At 54.6% G+C, this 20,546-nt stretch overlaps 1 protein-coding gene across 1 annotated transcript; it reads left to right on the forward strand.

The window, feature by feature from the left end:
- Positions 1–1,159: 1,159 nt before the first annotated feature.
- LOC143645856 (solute carrier family 22 member 11-like) lies at positions 1,160–14,426 on the forward strand. Its single transcript, XM_077114967.1, is given in 12 exon segments — positions 1,160–1,558; positions 3,382–3,485; positions 6,941–7,095; positions 7,179–7,347; positions 7,856–7,979; position 8,720; positions 8,971–9,085; positions 10,489–10,703; positions 11,212–11,320; positions 12,284–12,381; positions 12,384–12,489; positions 13,568–14,426. Coding segments are annotated over 12 exon segments (1,740 nt in total). The 3' UTR covers positions 13,713–14,426.
- The last annotated feature ends 6,120 nt before the right edge of the window (positions 14,427–20,546 follow it).

The raw sequence follows: 20,546 nt of genomic DNA on the forward strand, positions 1-20,546 counted from the left end.
ATTTTGTAAATATCAGTATATTAGAAGCAATCCAAATGCCCATTGTCAGGAGACTGGTTGGATAACTGATGCTATGGGTTCACGGTGGAGTACTATGCAGCTGTGAAAAGGAGCGAAGGAGAGCTCTAAGCAGGGATGTGGAAGGCGTGCACAATACACTGTTTTGTGAAATAAACTCGTAGTGCAAAACCACTATTTACATAAAACAGAGTAAAATAAGAATACACGTTGACACTTGCTTATGTTTTCAGAAAGGAAACCTAAAAGGAAGCACAAAAAAAACTAAAGGGTGGGAGGTGGCAAGGGAGAACTCTGTGAATGGGATGGGGGAGTGAGAAAGAACCTTTTTCATTGTATATTTTTTTGGCATTTCCTGTTTTTGAACCATGTATATTTACTCCTTATGCAAAAATTTTAGAAGGCAACCTGAAGCCTTGAGTTAGAACCTGTGGCCTGTTCCCCCCAACACGGCCTGGCAGGAGGTGGCATTGAGGCTGGGGAGAAAGGGGACAGCGGGGGAGACCCACCACCTCCTCCCCACAGCCTCAGGGCAGCAGAGCCTCCGAAGGCCCTGCCCAGTCCTGCCATCCGCGCTTTAGAGAAATGCACCCAGGACTACTGAGGCCACCAGTTTTCTGATGGAAAAGGCCACGTGAAGTGGTGAAGGTTTGAGATGACAGCCTGAGAGCAGCCGACCTGCGGGAAGCTCGCTGCAGTCTGAGCCTGCTCTGCCTCCCCGACCCAGGAACAAACTCCGAGATTAAACTTTAACGGAGGCGAAGGCCGAGAGATGTTTCCCCCACCGCTGTAGTCAGTAACATCACACACTGGCCTGGCACAAGCCCAGCCTTCCGACCCTCCCTCTTGCTGCTGGAGGCCCAATTGGCAGTTCAGCCCTCCTGGGGTCCTGCTCTCTCACTCCTACCACCCCAGAGTGTTGGGGCCTTGCTGCCCTGTTCCCCCAGGGCCTCTCGGAGCTGTCCAGAGACTGATCAAACCGGTTACTCCACCCGCACCCCTCTCTGGCCAGGCAGCAGGGGGTGGTGAGAGCCCTGGGCCCTGGTGCTACCCCCACCCGCGAGCCCCAGCAGCAGCCTGGGGGCCCCCCAGCTCGCCAGCTTCCAGGAAACCCCGCCCGTGTGCAGCTGCAGCCCTGTCCATGGCATTCTCGGAGCTCCTGGAGCGAGCTGGGGGCATCGGGCGCTTCCACCTTCTCCAGATGGTCACCGTCCTCTCTGTCTGCCTCTTGATCCCCTGCCACATGATCCTGGAGAACTTCTCGGCCGCCCTGCCAGACCACCGGGCGCCCCTCCTGGACAACGGCACCGCCCTGGCCAGCGCCCACCCCGGGCCCCTGGGCCCCGAGGCCCTCCTGACCGTCTCCATCCCTCCGGGCCCCGACCTGCGGCCCCAGCGGTGTCGCCGCTTCCGCGAGCCACAGTGGCAGCTGCTGGGCCCCAACGCCTTGGCCGCCAACTGGAGCGAGGCCGCCACCGAGTCGTGCGGGGACGGCTGGGCCTATGACCGCGGCACCTTCACCTCCACCATCGTGACCCAGGTAAGGGCGCGTCCCCCAGTGCACAGCTCCCCTCCCGTCCCTGAGTGGCAGGCACAGTCTATGGATGGACGCGGTGGGTCCCCTCCGGCCCCGCTGATGCAGGAAATGTTATCCCTCCATGCACACTTACTGAGCGCTGATGATGCCGGATTCTGGTCTGGGGCTGGGGTTGCAAGGTACACAGGGGGGCTTCTAGGAGCTTCCATTCCGTTCTAACGGTGAATTCAGACTCTGTCAACATTGAGAACATTAGGCAGAAATAAACAGAGCCCATTGGGGGCCTGGCACTGAGCAGACACCTGCCCGGTGGTCATTCTCACCAGATCTTATGAGGTGCTTACTGTTATTATCAGCCCGTTTTATACGTGAGAAAACAAAATCTCAGAGAGGTTAAGCAACTTGCCCCAGGACACACAGCTGAAATGGACTGGACCTGGCTTCAACCCAGGCTGCCAGGATCTGGAGCCCAGGCTTCTCATCTCTCTATTCTCCTGCCTCGATGCTCCGTGTCATAAATGACTGTGAAGGACAATATCCTTTCACTGGCAGGGCCAGGGAGGCCTCTCTGAGCACGTACCATTTCAGCTGAGGTCTGAATGGTGTAAGATGGAATTGGCCACGGGAAGATCAGGAGAGCTGGGGCAGGACAAAGGTCCGGTGTAGGGGCAGAATGAGGCCAGCGTGTCAGAAGTGAGGGGCCGTGGCCACGGCAGCTGGGGATGGGGAGAGGACAGCATCGGGGGGCCGGTGGGAAGGGACCCAGTTCTCTGCTAGGAGGTGTGGGGTGGGATGTGAGAGGAACTGATTTGCATTGTTAAGAAATCACTTTGCTGGGGGGAGAATGTCCTGTAGGAGTAAGAGGAGACCCAGCCTTGCAGCCCGCCCCCTTCCCCCACCAGGCGAGAGAACGGCTGGAGGGGGAAATGGAGAGACGGGTGAAGGTTCGAGGTCTTAGCAAGGACTGACCTGACAGGGATGGGGCTGGGCGCGTTGGGACCGTGGGTGAGCTGTGCTCAGCCAGAGCCCCTGGAAGAATCACGGGCGGAAGTGCTGAGCCGTCTCCTTTCAACCCCCATCTGTACGAGAGGAACAGGGTGATTGCCCCACCATCTGGATTAGGAAACGGACTTGGTAGCAGTAACAGGTTGACCCGGCTAATAATGGGCAGGGTTAGAATTCAACCTGCCTGCCGCTTCCAGCCACTGCCCTTCACTGCCAATCACGGCAGGTACCTGCCAGCCACTGCCCCCACTGCCAGCCACTGCTCCCCACTGCCAGCCACAGCCCCCACTGCCAGCCACTGCTCTCCTCGGCCAGCCACTGCCTCCTCTGCCAGCTATTGCCCCATTTCCAGACACTGCTCATCACTGCCAGTCACTAACCAAACTGCATCTATCAGGCACTGCCCCCACTCACTGCCAGCCACTGCCCTCCATTACCAGGCACTGGCAGGCATTGTCCCCACTGCCAGGCACTACTCATCATTGCCTCACTGCCCCATGCCAGCTACTGTCCCCACTGCCAGCCACTGCCTACCACTGCAGCCACTGCATGATTGGACAACCACAACCTACCCAGAGCAGCTGTCACACTGTCACATGCACGGCCATCCTGTGTCCCAGCAGCTAGAGCCGAGGTCCCCACTGCCAGTGGACCCCTTTCTGCCTCTAGAGCCTGGTACTAGGAATCTCCCCCTGTGGGTGGCGGCAGGACCCAGGCTGACCAGGTGATGCTGGCTGGGCAGTCCCGACCTGGACCCCTCTGCGCCCCTCCTCCCTGGCACTGCAGCCCCTCAGCAGCCTCCGTGCCCTCTTCTCTTCCAGTGGGACCTGTTGTGCGGCTCACAGAGCCTGAAGCCCCTGGCCCAGTCCATCTTCATGGCCGGGATCCTGGCGGGGTCCGCCATGTGGGGCCTCCTCTTCTCCCGGTGAGTGAGTCCCCTGCCCGGCTCCCTCTGAATGGAGCCCAGCACTGTGGAGACAGGCACAGACGTCAGATCCACGCTCACCCTGGGAGTCAGAGGGTGCCCTGGGAAAAGCGAACGCCGTGGTCTGGGACGTGGCCCTCCCCCTTATAGCCCCTGAGCAGTGGTCACTCCCAAGGTGACCCCAGAACTGATGCCAGAGCCTCGAGGCCATGTCAGCATCCCAAGAAAGAGACAGGGACGCACACGTCCTCTGCCCACCACATTCTCTCCTCCGCTTAGTGCACCAGCCTCTGTTGAGCACCTACTGTATGCCAGGGCTCAGGCAGCCCGACCGGGCCCCAGGAAGCGTACGGCCTGGTAGGGGAGAGTCTGACCTCAGCGCTGTCAGCCCACTACAGGACACCACCAGAAGTAGAAACCCAGGAAGGCTTCTTGGAGGAAGGGACATGGAGACAGAGGCCTCGGGGCTGGCCCAGTTGAGTTTAGCCAAGTGGGGAGAGGGGAGAGCATGTGAGGTGTGGCCACAGCTTAGCCGTCGGGCAGTCGGGGACGAATGTCATCTCGCTGACCACACGGGCCTGGAGAGGGGAGCAGAGGCCCAGGGCGTTCTCATTTCTGGGGCTGCTGTGACAAGGTCCCACAGCCCGAGTGGCTGGAAATGAGGGAAAGGCTGTGTCTCACAGGTGCAGAACAGAGGTCCCTAATCCGCGGGGGTGGGCTCCTCCCTCCCTGCCGCCCCACCGCTGAGGCTGCTGAGCAGCTGGCCTGCTGCCCGGGCTGTCTTCTCTCCCTTCTTACAAGACACGCCTTGCATTGGGACAGGGCTGTCCCCAGTTCAGTTTAAGCACATCTTAATCCTGTCTTCAAATCCTAAATTGCACCCCTGCCCAAGCTTGCGAATCCAACTGCAGACTCGAGTCTCCATGCGGTTGTACACGAGGCCCCTCCAGGGCGCAGGCTAATCCAGGGCACCTCATCCAGAGGAGAGCTCCTTCTGCCCAGGGGCGTGGCCCAGCCCCGTCCTTGTGGGGATTCCCCTCCACCCCCCTGAGTACACACAGGCTCTTCCTCACCCCTAGTCCAGCCACCTCCAGCCCCGCAGGGACCGCAGCCCCAGCCCCCACCCCGCGGTCCCCACGCCCCCCCCCATGCCTCTACTCCTTGCAGCCAGTGACTTTGCAGTCAGCTGGGGGTGAGCCTGGCCCTCCCCTGGCCCCACATGTCCAGGCCCCGCTGAGCTGACAGCAGCAGCCCTCCCTGCCCCAGCCTCACCCACCCTTGGCCGCTGCTCCCCAGCCTCGTGGGCCTCTCCTCCATGGGTCTCTGGGCCACAGAGTCTTCACCCAGTGCCGCCACCTCCAGGAAGCCTTCCTGGACCTCCCAGCTAGGCACCCTGCCCAGGCTCAGCACCGAAGGCCATGTGACCTTGCCGCGCCCCCTCATCACGCGGCCTCCCTCGGACAGTCTGTGTCCCTGCGAGGTCATACACTCCACACGGCAGGAAACCCGAGCCATGTCCCAGGACCCGTGACAGTCCCTACAGGTGGCAGACTCTCAGTAGACATTCAGGGGTGCTAATGGCCTCCAGCGCAGGCCCGAGGTGGACCCCCCGAGGTCTGAGTCCCAGGCCCGCCATGGCCTTGCCTCCAAAAGGCAGGCTCCTCCACGTCTCTGTGCCTCAGTTTCCTTGTGTAAGCGGGGACCCTGGCATCTGCTCTGGGGGGCTTTGTGAGGATTAAGCGAGTTAATCCGCGTCCGCAGCTTGGAAGAGGGCCTGGACAGAGCACCAGTGCTGCGGGCTGGGGTTGGGGCCTCTGGGTTCTGCACGTGGGAATATCCTCCCCAGCAGCAGGGAGGGCCCGGCTCTGCCTGCAACTCTGAGCAGCTCCAGGCGGCCGTGGGGGTCGCTTGGTCCCCAAGGCTGGCCCCCAGGAAGCCAAGGAGCACCGGGTCTCTGGCCTCACCTGCGGGATCCGGGACGTGCCCTGCCTCCTGGGGGTGCCTGGTCTGGGGCAGCAGCGGTGGTGGGGAAGCACCGGTCACAGCAGGTGGGGGGAGTGGAGCTCAGAGAGACCGAGCCACGTCTCCAGGTCACCTGGGAGGACCAGAGCTGGACCCCCACCCCGACGGCCCAGAGACCAGCCGCCGTCCCGGAGCATGGCATCTCCCAAGTGTAGTCCCAGTGCCCCGAGTGTACACCCTAGTGCCACAAGTGTGCTCCCCAGTGCCCCGAATGTACCCCCTATTGCCCTACGTGTATCCCCCAGAACTCGAGTGTGCCCTCGAGTGCCCTGACTGTAACCCCTAGTGCCCACATGTATTCCCTAGTGCCCTGCGTGTACCCTCTAGTGCCCCAAATGTACACCCTAATGCCGCGAGTGTGCCCCCCAGTGCCCTGAGTGTAACCCCTAGTGCCCCGAGTGTACCCCCAGTGCCCCGAGTGTACCCCCTAGTGTTCCGCATGTACCCCTTAGTGCCCTGCTTATATCCCTTAGTGCCCTAAGTGTACCCTCTAGTGTCCCACGTGTGCCCCCCAGTGCCCCGAATGTACCCCCTATTGCCCTGCGTGTATCCCCCAGAACTCGAGTGTGCCCTCGAGTGCCCTGACTGTAACCCCTAGTGCCCACATGTATTCCCTAGTGCCCTGTGTGTACCCTCTAGTGCCCCAAATGTACACCCTAGTGCCGCGAGTGTGCCCCCCAGTGCCCTGAGTGTAACCCCTAGTGCCCCGAGTGTACCCCCAATGCCCCGAGTGTACCCCATAGTGCCACGCGTGTATCCCTAGAGCTCGAGTGTGCCCTCTAGTGCTCTCAGTGTAACCACTAGTGCCCTGCCTGTACCCTCTAGTGCCCCAAATGTACACCCTAGTGCCGCGAGTGTGCCCCCCAGTGCCCTGAGTGTAACCCCTAGTGCCCCGAGTGTACCCCCAGTGCCCCGAGTGTACCCCATAGTGCCACACGTATCCCTAGAGCTCGAGTGTGCCCTCTAGTGCTCTCAGTGTAACCACTAGTGCCCTGCATGTATCTCCTAGTGCCCCACGTGTACACCCTAGTGCCCTGCGTGTATACCCTAGTGCCCCGAGTATACCCCTAGTGCCCCGCGTGTGCCCCCCAGTGCCCCGAGTGTACCCCCTAGTGTTCCGCATGTACCCCCTAGTGCCCTGCTTATATCCCTTAGTGCCCTAAGTGTACCCTCTAGTGTCCCACGTGTACCCCCTAGTGCCCCGCGTGTACCCCCTAGTGCCCCGCGTGAATCGTCTAGTGCCCCGCGTGTATCCCCTAGTGCCCCGCGTTTACCCCCTGGTGCCCTGTGTGAATCATCTAGTGCCCCACGTGTATCCCCTAGTGCCCTGCGTGTACCCCCTAGTGCCCACATGTACCCCCTAGTGCCCCGCGTGTATCCCCAGAGCTCAGAGGAGGCTCTGCAGGCACCAGAACGCTCTTCCCTCCGGGCAGGGTTGGACGGAAGCCGATGCTGAGCTGGTGCTGCCTGCAGGTGGCCGTGGTCAGCACGGCCGTGAGCTTCTCCCCGAACTTCCCCGTCTACTGCGTGCTCCGATTTATTGAAGCTGTTGCCATCTCTGGCCTCTCCATAATCACAAGTGTGCTCTGTGAGTGTCTCCCTCGGCTGCTCCCACGTGGGGGTCGCGGGGCTGGTGGGTGGCCCTCACTGCATGGCCTCCCCACCTTCCAGTGGTAGAGTGGACCACCACCAGCAGGAGGGCTGTCGCCATAGCAACACAGGGATGCTGCTTCGCCGCGGGGAACGTGGTCCTGGCCGGCCTGGCCTTCGCCCTGCGGGACTGGCACGCCCTCCAGATGGCCGTGGCGCTGCCCTACTTTGCTCTCTTCCTGGCATCCTGGTGGGCACAGTCGGGAGTCTTTCCCCTTGGGGTGAACGCTGCAACCCAGGAAGGGGCCCAGAGTGGAGAGGGGGACTCTCACTCACCACCCTAGCTGGCCCCCAGGTCCCCAGACTCTGGGAGGCAAGAAAAGAGAGGGGCTGAGCTGGGCCCTCACTTGGCAGTGAGAAATGGGGTCACAATCAAGGAGAGGTGGCGCCTCTAGGACGCCCCATGCCCAGCAGCCCATTTCCTGACTGTAAGAGGACTGGGTGCACAGGCTCCCAGCACCCAAGGCAGCCAGGTGGGCTGGCACAGGGAAGCAGAGGGCGGTCAGGCCCTGGAGTTCGTCTTTATTCCCAAGCCACCATCTCCCACCTGGCATTTGCAGCAAAGTGGGAGAGGCACCTACATTCTCCGTTCCCTCTGCAGCTGGAGGCTCCGCTGCCCACCACCCTCCCCGACCCAGGGGAGTCACAGTAGACACCAAAACAACCAGGACCCAGCCCAGCTCCTGCTCCTTCTACAGGTGGCTGTCAGAATCCGCCCAATGGCTCATTATTACAGGCAAACCAGACCAAGGGCTGCGGGAACTCAGAAAGGTGGCCAGGATAAATGGTCACAAGGACGCCAAAAACACGCTGACCATGGAGGTGAGACACTGCCATGTGGGACCCGGAGAGTGAGACCCGGCCCAGGCAAGGACATCCACGGATGCATTTTCTGTACTATCACCACCACCTCCATGACCCACTCTAGCATTACTTCCATTCTCAGAGCCACTAGCGTTGCCAGCACCACACCAGCATCTCTACAAAACATCAGCACCACCACAGTCACCTCCACCATCACCATCTCTACAGAAACACCAACCATCACCACCACCATCACCTCCACCATCACCACCATCACATCCACTATCACCAACACCACCTCCACCACCATCACCTCCACCATCACCTCCACCATCACCACCACCACCTCCACCATCACCTCCACCACCACCTCCACCATCACCTCCACCATCACCACCACCACCTCCACCATCACCTCCACCATCACCACCACCATCACCTCCACCATCACCACCATCACATCCACTATCACCAACACCACCTCCACCACCATCACCTCCACCATCACCACCACCACCTCCACCATCACCTCCACCATCACCACCATCACCTCCACCATCACCACCACTGGCACCTCCACCACCAGTCACCACATATCACAGTACCCACACCAACACTACCACCACCCACATCACCAGAACGGAGCTGAGTCCAGTGTAGGCAGGGCCCAGAGGCAGGGGGCAGTGCTCCACTGAGCACTGGAGAGGACGGCATAGGAAACTTGGGAGCAGCAAGGAGTCTGATTGGGCAAGAAAGAGGGTGTTTGGGCTTTGCAGGGTGGCGGTCAAGGGCACCATCCCGCAGCCTCCAGCACGGACACTCCCTCTTTGGCTCCAGGGAGGTGGGCCAGCTCTGCAGAAGAGAGCTCAGCCACGAGGCCAGAGAGAACCCCATCTGTATCCACCCCCACCTCTACAGGTCCAATCTCAGAGGCCAAGGCGCAGGCCAAGCTCCCCCACCTCTCTGCCTACCTGGCTGCCCCATTCACTGAACCCATTGTCTCCGGAAGTGCTGATGTCCTGCATGGAGGAGGAACTGGCCACCGCGAAGACCCGCCCATCTGGGCTGGCGCTGTTCCGCCTGCCCCTGCTCCGCTTGAGAACCTGTAGTTTGCTGGTGGTCAGGTAAGCCATCCTAGCTCAGCCTCTCCTCGAGACAGGGTCCGGTTCCCGGACAGGGAGAGGGGGCGCCCAGGGGCAGAACAGCGTCTGCTGGCTTATGGGTGGCAGGAGCATTTCCGGCTGGTCCGAGAAGCATCCCCAGCAAACTGGGGTCCTGGCAGGTAGGAGAGAGGTAAGTCCCCGAGGTGGAAGGGGCAGCTGGGCAGGGTCTGCGCCGCTGTGAGCTAAGCCGCACCCCGGGGCTGAGTCCTCCCTGCATTTGTCCCCCGGACCCTGCCCCACCCCTAGGCCCTGCCTCGGCACCCAAGGGCGCCCCTCAAAATAAACTCAGCCCAAAGCAAAGTGTTTCCCGGCTCACTGTCCGCACGGTCGGTGCCAGCCCCGCCCTCCCACGCCCCTGCCGTGAACCTCGCGGCACCCCGGGGCTTCTGCCAGGCGCAGGTCCCATGCCGTGGGCGGTGCGTGCTCAGCCTCCTGCCCGCGAGGACGCCCCGCGGAAGGGCGAGGCTGGGCCCCGGGCTCAGCTGGATGCTTGTGGGAGTGCAGACGGATTTTAAAAGCAGGCGGGAAGAATGGCACATTGGGGCCGCGTATGGATCCAAATTCAGTCTCCCAACTGCAGAAATTCAGCTCCACCAGGGAGCGTCACAGGGGTCCCCCGGGAAGCGGAGGCTGAGATGGAGATTAGTGAGCAGGACATTTACTGGGGATGGGGGGGCTCTTGGGAGCTACGCGGGTGGGGGAGGGGAGGAAGGCGCCGGGGAGACGCATGGACAGCCAGGTCCCAACCGACCCCCGGGGGCCTTGGACCTGGGGTGCCCCTTCTGAGCCCTGCCTCTGTCCACTGGTGACGGGTCTTTGACGCCGCCCCCAAAAGCCGGGGTCACCCCAGCTGGAGCAAGTCCCAGGAGAGACTCGGGGCAGTGAGGTCCAGCGCCCCCCAGACACCCCGAACTCCTGCGACCCCCAGTCTTCCTGATACCGAGAGTGGTCAGAGACGTGCCCAGCTTCACGGCTGGTCAGGCAGGACCCGGCCCAGGAAAGAAGGACAGAGAGGGCCACGGCCAGGACAGAGGGGACAGTGCAGGGACCACAGAGACCCCCCCAGCTGGTCTTGGCTCAGGGCCAGAAAGAGTCAAATCTTCTCGCTGGTCAGTGGCCAGGGAGCCTGAGGGCCAGCGCCCCAGCCCATCCTGCCTGCCCTTTCCTGGGGTGAGCCTGACCTTGGGGAGACCTTCCTGCATCCCACCACCCCACAGGTTTCCTGGGCTCTGGCCGTGCCCCACCCAGCGCGGGCAGCCTCCCCACAGGAGGCTGCACCTCTCGGGACAGCCGCTGGGCTGGGGGTGCTGAAGGGTGCCCTGTCCTGTGGGGCGGGGACCCGACTCCCCGTGTTTGCCCTGCAGCTTCTCCATGTTATTCTCCTACTTCGGGCTGGTCCTGGATCTGCAGCGCCTGGGAGGCGACATCTTCATCCTCCAGGTTCTCCTCGGGGCCGTGAACTTCGTGGGCCAGACCTGTGTGCCCCTCGTGCTCCGGTGCTTAGGCCGCCGCGGGGTCATGGCCGGCGCCCTCTTCACATGCGGCTGCTCCATCCTGGCCAACACGCTGGTGCCACAAGGTGATGCAAGGGGGGCACGGGGGTGGGGGCTGCCCTGCCCACCCCGTCTCGGGAATCCCCCACCCAGTGCACCCCGTCCATTTCCCTGATGACCGAGATCCCCCAGCGAGGAGGGAACAAGCCAGGGCTTGCACAGACGCTCCAGGCTGGACTGGGAGGGAGGGTGGGGGAGGCTGGGGGACTCGGCTTCCCCGCCAGGCCCCTCTTTCCACCCACCCACTGGTGCCCCATGAAGGCCGGGTCTCCCCCAGGAAGGCTGAGCGGCAACGAGGAGGCTTCTAGAACCTGGCCTCTGAGATGCCCCAGCTGCCCCCTCCCACTCCTGGCTGGGCTCCCTCCCTGGGCCCCACACACCCAAACACCGTGATAGCGAATCCCTGGCTGAACCCCTGCCTGGGCCAGAGAAAACCTGGGGGAAACCCAAGCCCTTCACCCTGAGCCGGCCTCAGAGCGGAGCAGCCCTGGGAGCCCTCCCGGCTGGATCCCACCCTCCCCCCTCACTCCCCAGATATGCAGACCCTGCGTGCAGCCTTCGCCGTACTGGGAATGGGATGTTTTACAATAAACTTCACCTGCCACATGGCCTACACATCTGAAGTCTTCCCGACTTCGCTGAGGTAGGCTGGGGCTGCGGGCCATGCCCCTGGGGGGTGGTGAGGAAAGGACACCCCCAGGAGGCCCAGTGGGGGGGTGGGGGGAGGAAGAGAAGAGCTGGGCACCCTGAGCCACACAGAAGAGTGGGAGAGGAGACCTCCGCCGGCTGACGGGGACTGGCCAGGAGGTCCCCCTTCCTTGGCTCGCCCCTCCCCTGCCCAGACCTCCCGACTCAGAGGGCAGCGATGGCAGAAAGCAGCTAGGCGTGTGTCTTGAGTCCGATGCAAGCCACAGACCCTTCTGTCCAGGTGAAACCTGACACGAACCCCAAGAGAGCACCCAGGAGCCCACACCCACTTCCCAGTGACCCTCCCCACTCCCAAGAGTGCCCGTGTCACATCCTTGGAACCCAGGACTCCATGGAGCACAGGTGGAAAAGCTGGGGTCTAGCATGAACTCCGTGCCCACATGTAAGTAAACATAAAATAAACGTGCATTGAATGAGTGAGACGCAAGAAGAGATGGATGTACCCAACGGAGAGGTCGGACCTGACTCCATACTCCAGAGCCCTAGCCCAGTGCTCTTTCCACATCTTTGGGGCTCACTCACTCGCTGACTCTTTTCATCCATTTATCCAATGAATATTTATTGATACTGTTGATATTACGTGGAAAGTCCAAGCTGGGAGCTTGGTGGCCTAGCGGGAGCTTTGCGGCAAACTCCCAAATCACCCAAGAGCAGGGAGAAGGAAGTCGGCCCCAGAGAGCGCCTCATGGAAGGCACTGGATGTGCCCAGGAGGCAGAGCCCCTCTCCGGGTGGAAGACTGCATGGGCTCCCTGGGGGACGTGGCATTAGGGGCGGCCTCCAAGGGGATAAACCCCTCAGCCCGGCGCTCCCTGGCCTTGCATCCCCTGACACAGCTCCTCTGGAGAGCCGTCCCATTGCAACCATGACATGGGCCCTCAGTCTCCCTTCTGCCTGCAGGGTGACGGCAAATGGCCTCCTGTCTTCGGCAAGCCAGGTGGGAGCTGTGCTGGGTCCCCTGATCAGGATGGCCAGCCAGGCCCTGCCCCTGCTGCCCCCACCCCCCGCAGTGTCCTCCCCATCGTGTCCAGCTTTATCATCCTGCTGTTTCTGCCTGAGACCCAGGGACTTCCCCTCCCCGACACCATACAGGACCTGGAGAAACAGTGAGTCACCCATGGCCACCTCGGGGGTGGGGCTGGGGTTTCTCCTGAGCCAGAATACAGAGGGGCTGGGGATGGGAGTACAGGTGGGGGTCCACTCCCAATCCTGGCATAAGATGATGTCCTGGGGCAGAGGGTGCTGGAATGGGGCAGGGCTTGTCCTCCTCACGGTACGGCAGCACTCGTGGTGTTCCATGCACCGTGCCCAGGTCGGTGGCACAGAGGCCATCTGGGTTTGTGTTTCCGATACCATTTCATCTTTACACCCACCTTCTCAGGAAGGCACTTTTATTTTCCCCTTTTGTAGGTAGAAAAATTGAGGCTCAGAGAGCAGTGCCTTCCTCAAGGTCTCACAGGTAGAAAATGATTGTGCCTGAGGCAGGAAAATGCTTTGGGTGCTGTAGCCAGGTTGCCTGGAATTGAATTCATTGCCTACTCAGGCAAATTGCTTAATCTGTCTTGCCAAAACTGACACAAGAAGATATAGAAAGTTTATATCGTCTATATAGGTGTAGATGTGGTTAAATCTTCCAAAAAGAATTCCAGACCCAGACAGAGTAACATATTAACAGTAGAATTGACAGTTCTCTCACTAAGATTCTTTGAGAGAGCAGAAATTAGGAACACTCTCCAACTTCATTCTCAGAAGCCAGAATCATTTCTCTATGTGTCTGCTTCCTCATTTGTAAGATGAGTGTTAAAAAAAAGCAGCCCCCCTAATAGAGTTGATTTCAGGTTTAATTGAATTGTTTAACTAAGGCACTTAAACAATGTCTGCCCCTCATCAGTGCCCCCTAAGTGCAGCTGTCGCTTCCTGGATGAGAGTATGTTTCTATCCTCCCTGAACTGGGCAGGAACCGAGGCCATGACAATAGAAATTGGAACAGCTTGTACTTAGTGAATTCTAAGTGTTTTATTTTATCATCTTATTTATTTTGTACAAGGTGCTGTTATCAACCAATTTCACTGCAAGGAAATTGACAGGCAGAGCGATTACATAGCTTGCCTAAGAAACAGGGAAGCTGAGATTTGATTTATTCTTTATCTCACTGATATTTATTGCATACCTACTCCAAACCAGGCCCCATTCTTTACTCAGGGGACACCAGCAGGAGGTGGACATTACACAAAGCATCTGGCTCGAGGAACACTGCTTGCAGAGCCGCCTCCAGCTGAGGCTCCCTGGAGCTTCCTCCGGGGACAACAGACTGGTTTCTGAAACCTGAAGCAGTTGAACAAAGCAGGATACATTTTTCAACCACTGAACGTGGACCAATCACAATAAACCATTTGCAATCCTAAATTTGAATATTTATTTAACCAATTGCAGTAGCTTACTTACAATTCTTAACTTGCATGTTTACTAACTAATCATAAGAATATATAGAAAAAAATCACTGCCTTCCCTCCTACATGGAACATGATTCCCAGGGGTGTAAATCTCCCTCGCAATGTGGGACAAAAGACCTAGGATAAGCCAGGACCTGGCATCAAGAGATGGAAATACCCTACTTGACCAACAGAGGGAAGGGAGAAATGAGACAAAATAAAGTTTCAGTGGCTAAGAGATTTCAAACAGACTCAAGAGGTTATCCTGGAGGTTATTCTTATGCATTAAATAGATATCCCTTTTCGTTTATGGTGTCATGGAGTGGCTGGAGGGAAGTACCTGAAACTGTTGTGCTGTGTTCAGGAGCCCAGATTCTGGAAGATGATTGTAAAAAGATTGACGATTGTGTGATTGTGTGAACCTTGTGTCTGATGCTCCTTATACCCAGGTATGGCCAGATGAGGAAAAATGTGGATAAAAATGAATAAATACATACATAAGCAGAAGAAAATTAAAGGTGATGGTGGAGTTATGCAGAGATGGTAGGGTTTAACAAATGCGTATGATTGCTGAATGATTATATTGATATTTCTTTGAGTCTTCTGTATCTTAGAGCAGCTTTAAGTAAAAACTTAAAATTGTGGAATTGTGTAACCCATACCAAACTCTGAAATCTGTTCTACAATGAATTGTTGCAATGTGCTTTGAAATTTATTGCTTTTTTCTGTATATGTTATTTTACACAAAAAATAGTTAAAAATCAATTGTGATGATAAATGCACAGCTATATGATGATATTGTCAACCCCTGATTGCATATTTTGAATGATTACATGGTGTGTGAATATATATCAATAAAAATTTTAAAAAATTTTTAACTTAAAAAAATAGCATATATAGACAGATAATTCCTAATAGATAGAAGCAATCCAAGTGCCCATCAGCAGACAAATGGATAAACAATATGTGATATATACATACAATGGAATATTATGCGGCAATAAGATGAAATGAAGTCCCAAAGCATATGACAAAGTGTTGAAACCTGAGGATTTAATCCTCAGTGAAATAAGCCAGATGCAAAACGATAGAGTATCGTCTCAATATTATGACTCTGGTAAAGATGACAATGTCAGGGCTCAGTGAGCGGAATGGGCTGCTCTGAACAATAGACCAGGAAGTGAACAGCTCTCAGAAGCAAAATCAATACATCACAAATGTTCAAAAAAATGATCATGGTGACGCATATACAACTATGTGATGATATTATGAGACACTGATTGTGCACCATGCATGGCATGTTTGTATGCTAGGAATGTCTGTATTGTATGTTTATCAATAAGAATATTTTTTTAAAAATCAGTACATCTTCCTCTGACATTTTTCTCTAGTATGATCTGAATAAAGACTTGGAGGACAGATGGGGAATGTGGTGCTGTCTTCTTTCCCCCTTCTTCTCTCTCTCTTTTCTCCCTTTACCATTCCTCTCTGTTTCTTTCTTTTTCTTTTTCTTCCCTCTTTCCTTCCCTAAATATAAAAATATATATATATAAGTGAATATTGTATTAGCTAGGGTTCTCTAGAGAAACAGAATAGGCAGGAAATATCAGTAGATGCAAAATTTATAAAAGTGTCTCATGTAACCATGGGAATGTAGAGTCTAAAATCCATAGGGCATCTGAAGCTGATGACACTGATGGAGGGTCTGGACGAAATCCACAGGAGAGGCTCACTGGCCGAAGAAGGAAGAGGGCCTGTCTCTCCTGAATCTTCCTTATAGGGCTTCCCGTGATTAGATTAAGCATCAACCATTGTAGAAGACACTCCCCTTGGCTGATGACAAATGGAATCAGTTGCGAATGCAGCCAATGTGATCATGATTTAATTCTCTGAAATGTCCTCACAGCAAAAGACAGGCCAGCACTTGCCCAAATAGACAAACAGGCCCCACCACCTGGCCAAGTTGACACATGAACCTGACCATGACAGTCCACCCCTTGTCAACTTGGCAGTTATACATATCACCTTAAAGCATCCTTAATTTCTAAACAGGAAACAATAAAAGACACATTTTTTTTCTTGCCTAATAATACTCAACTGTCCTGCATACAACTGGAAACACATTAAATCTCCCCAGAATAGGGTGCAAGTCCTTGGGTAATATTCATTCTTAAACTTGATACCTTACAACGTAAATACTATAACATGAACAAAACAGCATTACAGTCCTCATTTCTGTAACTGATCACGTGGTCGCAGTTCATATTTATCACTACCTTCTCCCACTACCCATGCCATATTCCCTTTACCCTCAGCAAGCCCTTCAACTGGCCGTGGCTCTTTGCCTGGTGGGGTGACCCAAATCTTCATTCGTGAAGTTTCAGAACCATTGGTAGCCCTGCCTGGATTGTGTTGTTGCAGTTTTCTATTGATTTTAATCACAGGGCATGGTAGTACTAAAAGATGTCGTAGGGATCTCCTATATTCCAGGAAAACTCTTCTTTACCTCCATTGTGTAGTTGCAGTCCTACTTCCTCCTGATAGTCAAGGTCAATCACCCCAACCAGTAATGTAATCCCTTGGCTTGTTGATCCAGGGGCATGAGTAGCCCAAAGTGACCAGGTGGCCATCTTAGATCCCAGTTCAAAGGAATCATTGTTGTTTCTCCTAGTGAAAGTACTTTCCCTTTTGGTACTAAAACCTGCAGACTAGCAAAACTCAAGGTTGCAAGGACAGGAAGCAAAAATTTTCCTAGTGGATCACTAGGGGTAATAGTGAGTGGTAACACTCCCATTTCCATCCCTTGGTTCCTGGACCCATGGGTCCTGGCTATGGGAGAAACAGCACCATACAGTGGACGCAATTCAGAGCATACACAGCTTCCTGGAGGACATTACCCCAGACTTTCAAGGTTTTGCCACCTAGATGGCATGGTAATTGAGTTTTCAAAAGGCCATTCCAACATTCTATCAATCCAGTTGCTTCTGGATGATGGGGAACATGGTAAGACCAGAGAATTCCATGAGCATGTGCCCATTCCCACACTTCATTTACTGTGAAGTGTGTTCCTTGATCAGAAGCAGTGCTAAGTGGAATACCAGGATGATGGATAAGGCATTCTGTAAGCCCACGGATGGTCATTTTTGCAGAAGCATTGCATGCAGGGAAAGAAAACCCATATCCAGAGTATGTGTCTATTTAGTTAGAACAAATCACTGCCCCTTCCATGAAGGGAGTGGCTCAATGTCATCAACCTGCCACCATGTAGTTGGCTGGTCACCTCAGGTAATGGTGCCATATCAGGGGCTGAGTGTGGGTCTCTGCTTCTGGCAGATTGGGCACTCAGCAGTGGCTGTAGCAAGGTCAGCCTTGGTGAGTGGAAGCCCATGTTGCTGAGCCCATGCATAACCTCCATCCCTACCACCATGGCCACTTTGTTCATGAGCCCATTGGGCAGTGACAGGAGTTGCTGGGGAAAGAGGCTGACTGATATCCACAGAACAGGTCATTTTATTCACTGGATTATTAAAACCTTCCTCTGCCGAAGTCACCTTCTGATGTGCATTCACATGGGACACAAATATCTTCATGTTTTTAGCCCACTCAGAAAGGACTAGCCACATACTTCTTCCCCAGACCTCTTTGTCACCAATTTTCCAATTACAGTCATTCCAAGCCCACAACCATCCAGCCAAACCATTAGCAACAGCCCACAAATCAGTATACAAATGGACCTCTGGCCAGTTCTCCTTCCAAGCAAAATGAACAACCTGGAGCACTGCTCAAAGTTCTGCCCACTGGGAGGATTTCCCCTCACCACTGTCCCCCAAGAACACCCCAGAAAGGGGTTGCAGTGCTGCATATTGTGCTGAACCATCTGCAAACCAGGCCTGAGTTTTCTCTTCCTCAATCAATTCACTGTAAGGAATTCCCGAAGAAGCCATAGCTCTGGTCTTGGAAAGAACGTAATGTGGCAGGAGTGGAGACCATGGGCATTTGAGACACTTCCTCATGTAACTTACTCGTGCCTTCAGGACCTGCTCTGGCTCTATCTTGTATATACCGTTTCCATTTTACGATAGAGTGCTGCTGTGCACGCCCAACTTTATGGCTTGGTGGGTCAGACCTCACCCAGTTCATGATAGGCAACTCAGGTCTCATGGTAACTCGGTGGCCCATGGTTAAGCGTTCAGTCTTTACTAAGGCCCAGTAGCAGGCCAAAAGCTGTTTCTCAAGAGAAGAGTAGTTATCTGCAGCAGATGGTAAGGCTTTGCTCCAACACCCTAAGGGTCTGCGTTGTGATTCTCCTATAAGGGCCTGCCTAAGGCTCCAGACAGCATCCCTCTTTGCCACTGACACATCCAGCACCATTGGATCTGCTGGATCATACGGCCCAAGTAGCAGAGCAGCTTGTACAGCAGCCTGGACCTGTGGCAGAGCCTCCTCTTGTTCAGGTCCCCACTCAAAATTAGCAGTTTTTCTGGTCACTTGATAAATGGGTTGGAGTAGCACACCCACATGAGGAGTATGTGGTCGCCAGAATCCAAAGAGACCAACTAGGCATTGTACCTCTTTTTTAGTCATAGGAGGGGTCAGAAGCAGCAACTTATCCTTCACCTTAGAAGGGATATCTCGACATGCCCCACACCACTGGACACCTAGAAATTTCATTGAGGTGGAAGGCCCCTGTATTTTTTTGGATTTATCTCCCATCCTCTGACACGCAAATGCCTTACCAGTAAATCTAGAGTAGTTGCTACTTCTTGCTCACTAGTTCCAATCAACATGATATCATCAATATAATAGACCAGGGTGATATCTTGTGGGAGGGAGAAATGATTACGGCCCATGCAGAGAAGATAATAACATAAGGCTAGAGTTGATATATCCCTGAGGTAAGACAGGGAAAGTATACTGCTGGCCTTGCCAGCTGAAAGCAAACTGTTTCTGGTGGTCCTTGAGAAAAAAGCATTTGCCAGATCAATAGCTGCATACCAGGTACCAGGGGATGTATTGATTTGCTGAAGCAATGACACCACATCCAGAACAGCAGCTGCAATCTGAGGTACCACCTGGTTGAGTTTATGATAATCCACTGTCATCCTCCAAGACCCATCTGTTTTCTGCACAGGCCAAATAGGAGTTGAATGGGGATGCGGTGGGAATCACCACCCCTGCATCCTTCAAGTCCTTAAGAGTGGCAGCAATCTCTACAATCCCTCCAGGAATACGATATTGCTTCTGATGTACTATTTTGCTAGGTAGGGGCAGTTCTAGTGGCTTCCGCTTGGCCTTTCCTGCCATAATAGCCCTCACTGCATGAGTTAGAGAGCCAATGTAGAGATTCTGCCGGTTGCTCAGTATGTCTATTACAACTACGCTTTCTGGAACTGGGGGAATAACTACAGAATGCATCTGGGGGGCCCACTGAACCCACTATGAGTTGGACCTGGCTTCTGCTAACTCTGGATCCAGTCATCTGCATTGTGTTTAAGGATTCCAGCTCAGTGACAGCAGTTTCCACTGTATTATCTGACCTACAGAGAAGTGCAACTTCAGAGCTCTTCAGGAATGATGACACTACTATCACAAGTTGATTTCTCTGAGTTCTGGTAAAAGGTGTATCCTCCGGACATTCCTGGGGTGAAGAGCAGGCTTTGCATGATAAATCCACTCTAACATTCCAATCTCTCTAAGCCTCTGGATCCCCTCATCTGCATTATACCAGGGCAGTTCTGGCATTTCAACCTCAGGTAATGTCGGCCACCTTATGATACATGGTTCAGCAAGCCATCTAAACAAACTCTTAATGCCTTTTCTTACCCTTTGAGCTATAACATTGAATGCAGAATCTCTGCTTAGTGGGCCCATATCCATAAACTCAGTCAGTCTGATCCAGCCTTATATTCCTCCACCATTATCCCACACCCTTAAAATCCATTGCCACACTTATTCCCCTGATTTCTGTTCACATAAATTGAAAAACTCACACAATTCTTTATTAGTATAATGTACCTCCTCGTGTGTGATACTTTGTACCTCACCTTTTGGGGTCTTTTTGGACATTAGTCTACTTATAGAATAAGTCTTCCAGACTTATAGGTCTGGAAGAAATGAGGGGTGGTGGGGGTGGGTCATGAAAACAATCAGAAGTATCTGATTGCTTCAGGGCACTCATGCAGTTTCATCTGGTGAAACAAGATTAATCACTCTAGGGCTAATCCCTTCAGGTGGCAGTTGGGTGGCAACTCCTCAGGGCAGGCTGGAGGTGGGGCAGTTATGTCCTCAGGGCAGACTATTACAGGGTTATCTAGAGAAGACTCAGCATGGCCTAGGGTTTCAACCTCGCCCCCAACATCATTATCAATCCATATGTGACAATCCCATCTTTCAGGGTCCCACTGCTTTTCAATCAATGCCCTCACTTTAACTGCAGACACCATGCAAGACTGAGATTTCAGTTTACGTTGTAAAGTTGCTACTCTAACAATAAGATTTTGAGTCTGATTTTCGGGGATCTCAAGTCTATGGCTACAGGAAATAAGATTTTCCTTCAGGACACTCATAGATGTGTTTATATCTGTCATAAACTGCATAAGCTTCTAATTTGAAGCCTTAAGCCCATCCCTTTCACTCATTAATGTATACAGTGTATCTAACAACAACTAACCAGTATCTCTAAACTTCCTATTTCCACAAAACTCCATAAAGTGTCCAAAACATTATCCCCC

Source organism: Tamandua tetradactyla, chromosome 9 (assembly GCF_023851605.1).
Source record: "Tamandua tetradactyla isolate mTamTet1 chromosome 9, mTamTet1.pri, whole genome shotgun sequence".
NCBI classification, from domain to species: domain Eukaryota; kingdom Metazoa; phylum Chordata; class Mammalia; order Pilosa; family Myrmecophagidae; genus Tamandua; species Tamandua tetradactyla.